The 3,210-nt window shown below is 39.1% G+C and overlaps 1 protein-coding gene across 1 annotated transcript; it reads right to left on the bottom strand.

Annotated features, from left to right (window-relative positions):
• Nucleotides 1-2,043: 2,043 nt before the first annotated feature.
• Nucleotides 2,044-2,982, bottom strand: LOC128636545 (olfactory receptor 6C74-like). Its single transcript, XM_053689542.1, has one exon. The coding sequence runs from the start codon at nt 2,980-2,982 to the stop codon at nt 2,044-2,046; it is 939 nt and encodes a 312-aa protein (XP_053545517.1).
• Between the last annotated feature and the right edge of the window lie 228 nt (nt 2,983-3,210).

The raw sequence follows: 3,210 nt of genomic DNA, 5'->3' as shown, positions 1-3,210 counted from the left end.
CAGAGAAAGAAGAATTTAAGGACAATAGAGAATGCTGGACCAGAAGAATGAGGATCAGTAGGTGAGAGTGGCTGGGGAGTCTTGAGAGCAGTTGTACTTTTTTGGGTACCGATTGAGTTTTTGGCATTTAACAGCCATTATCGGTTGTTATTGGTGCTATCGTTAGAAACAGAACTCAGATATTGGGGCCAATTTATCAAACTCCGTATGGAGCTCGATGCCCCTGTTTCCGCACGAGCCTTCAGGCTCGCCGGAAACAGAAGTTATGAAGCAGTGGCCTAAAGACCATTGCTCCATTACTTGTCCACCTGCTCTGAGGCTGCAGACAGAAATCAACCTGATTGAATACGATCAGATTGATTGACACCCCCTGCTAGCGGCCAGGGGCAGCATTGCACCAGCAGTTCACATTTATCGATGAGCAGCAGACATGATATACTACATTGTATAATGTCTGCTCGCACCATGATAAATCTACCCCATTGAGAGAGATATCAAGCACTGTTGTGTAAGATTGTATTACAATTCTAGTTAGGCTAGGAGCACTAGTGGCATGAAACAAACACCAGGTGAAGCAAAATGATTTATTAAGGTGCAGCATTAAAGGTATTGGCTGAACTGACCAATCAGAGTCCAGAATACAAAATAAATAGAAGGCTTGTAATGGCAAATAAGGATATCCACAGATCACATGGTAACTGCACAAACAATTAAACAGTTTATTAGGCAAAGTCCCAGTCAGAATAAGGTACACTAGTAAAGGTTTAACTGAACCGACCAATCAAAGTCCAGGATAGAAACAAATAAGTAAAGGAAGCAGTGCTGGAACATAAGGATGTCCACAGGTCTACTGGTAACTGCAAAATGAATTAAAGCAAAACTATTTTTAAGACAAAGTTCAACACAGTACAAGTAATAAGGGTTTGGCTGAATTGGACAAGTAAAAATCCAGGATGCAAATCAAATAGTAAAAAGTAACTGCACAAAAACAGTTTATAAGACAAAGGGGCCTATCTATCAAGCTCCGTATGGAGCTTGAAGCCCCGTGTTTCTGTCGAGCCTTCCGACTCACCAGAAAAAAAAAGTTATGAAGCAGCAGTCTAAAGACAGCTGCTCCATAGCCTGTCCACCTGCTCTGAGGAGGCGGACAGAGATCACTGCAATTCAACCCGATCGAATACGATCGGGTTGATTGACACCCCCTGCTAGCGGCCGGTTGGCTTCGAATCTGCAGGGGGCAGCATTGCACCAGCAGTTCACAAGAGCTGCTGGTGCAATGCTGAATGCAAAGAGCGTATTGCTCTGCGCATTCAGCAAGGTGTGTCGGACATGATCCGCAATGTCGGATCAGGTCCGACAGACCTTTGTTAAATAGGGGCCAAAGTCCAGGTTACATCTATGAAGGTTTCAAGTAATCCAGAATCCATAGAAGCAAGGTAGGAGTTCAGGATATCAACAGAGGTAAATCCAAACAACAGCAAGGAAAACACATGGCAGGTGTGTTTAAATAATAATATATAATGTACTCTAGCAGCTATCATGTGCAAGGCAGAGAGGAAGTGCTCCAGAGGCTATGATACATTCTGGCAGTAATTTAGATAGTAAGGGAACACCAGAGAAGGGAATTGCCACAGAATGTGATCTACCCCATCATGACCGTTGCTAGTCTTCTACAGACGCAAGCCTAGATTGTCTCCTCCAAAGAAGGCAAGTGGTAGGTGGAGTTCGGCTAATGGAAAACAATTGCAGCCAACAAGATGTTAATTTATTTTAAAAATGTTTAGACTTGACTGATTTTCTATTTTATAGCAAGACAACACAAGTGTATTTTAATTATAATGAGTTTAGTGTCCTCTTAAAAGATATATTATCAACAAATATTTATTAAATACCATACATATTCATTACCTAAACATTTTAATGTGCGAGTATTGTTTTGGAAATAAAACACAAGAAAAAAAAATAATCCCAATCCAAATCCCTTAGTGCTGAATTTTATTGTAAATCAACGTAAAATATGGGATGGAAAACAGAACTTTAAAATTATATGAATAATTTACAAGATCTCAATCTTCTTCTCATTGCTGAATTCACATCTTTATTTTTTAAGCTATAAATTAATGGATTCAATACAGGAACAGCAACTGTGTTAAAGAACGATAGAAGCTTTTTAGAGTTTAAGCTGTCCTTGGAAACAGGTCTTAGGTACTGACAGAAGAGAGTCACATAAAGAAGGATGACAACTGTGAGGTGTGAGGAACATGTGTAAAAGGCTTTACGTCTACCCAAACTTGAGTTGATTCTCCATATGGTAGCAATAATAAAAATGTAAGAGACAACAGTGAGAAGAGAAGGTATCAAGCCTGCTAGAAATATTCCTCCAGTAAGTATATAAAGTTCCAAAACAGAAGTATCACTACAAGTGAGTTTCATAAGAGGCACAATGTCACAGAAGTAGTGGTTGATCTCATTAGATCTATAGCAAGAGAAATTTGATATCAAACATAAATAAGGTAAAGATTCTAAAAATCCCATCACCCAACAGAAAATAACCAACAGAATACAGTCTCTGCGGTTCATGACCACTGGATAACGCAATGGGTTACAAATGGCCACATAGCGATCATAACTCATAGCTGTTAGTATTGTCAACTCATCTCCTGCCAAGGCTATAAAAAAATACATTTGTGTCATACAACCAAGAAAAGAAATGATATGATCTCCTGTTATAGAGACAAGAAGGATCTTATGTAGAGTGATAGTGGTGAAGGACATATCCATTATGGACAAATTAGAAAGAAAGAAATACATTGGAGTTTGCAGCTGGAGATCCAGGTAGATAAGTACAATGATGGTCATGTTACCTCCAAGGGTGATTAGATATGTAAGCAGGATCAGAAAGAAAATTGGCGCCTGGAGGGCAGGATGATCGGAAATCCCTTTTAGAATGAAATATGTTATGGTATAATTTGAATGGTCCATATCTTGAATGGTCTGTAGTTGATAAATAAAAAAACACAAAGCATTATAATTGTGTTATAAAAAACTTTTTTATAACTGGTATGTGGTAAATATAAATGTCTTTAATCACTAGAATGTAACACATTGGGGCCGATTTATTAAAGTGCGAGCGGACATACGATTTAGCGTATCATGTCCGCCACACATCGTAACTTCTGTTTCCAGCGAGCCTGATGGCTTGCGCAGAAA

Source organism: Bombina bombina, chromosome 7, assembly GCF_027579735.1.
Source record: "Bombina bombina isolate aBomBom1 chromosome 7, aBomBom1.pri, whole genome shotgun sequence".
NCBI lineage: Eukaryota > Metazoa > Chordata > Amphibia > Anura > Bombinatoridae > Bombina > Bombina bombina.
The sequence above is the reverse complement of the archived record's forward strand: the minus strand, read 5'-3'. Positions and strand labels throughout refer to the sequence as shown.

Excerpts from the sequence above, each read along its gene's own strand:
- LOC128636545 (XM_053689542.1), bottom strand. The coding sequence starts at position 2,982 with ATGGACCATTCAAATTATACCATAACATATTTCATTCTAAAAGGGATT.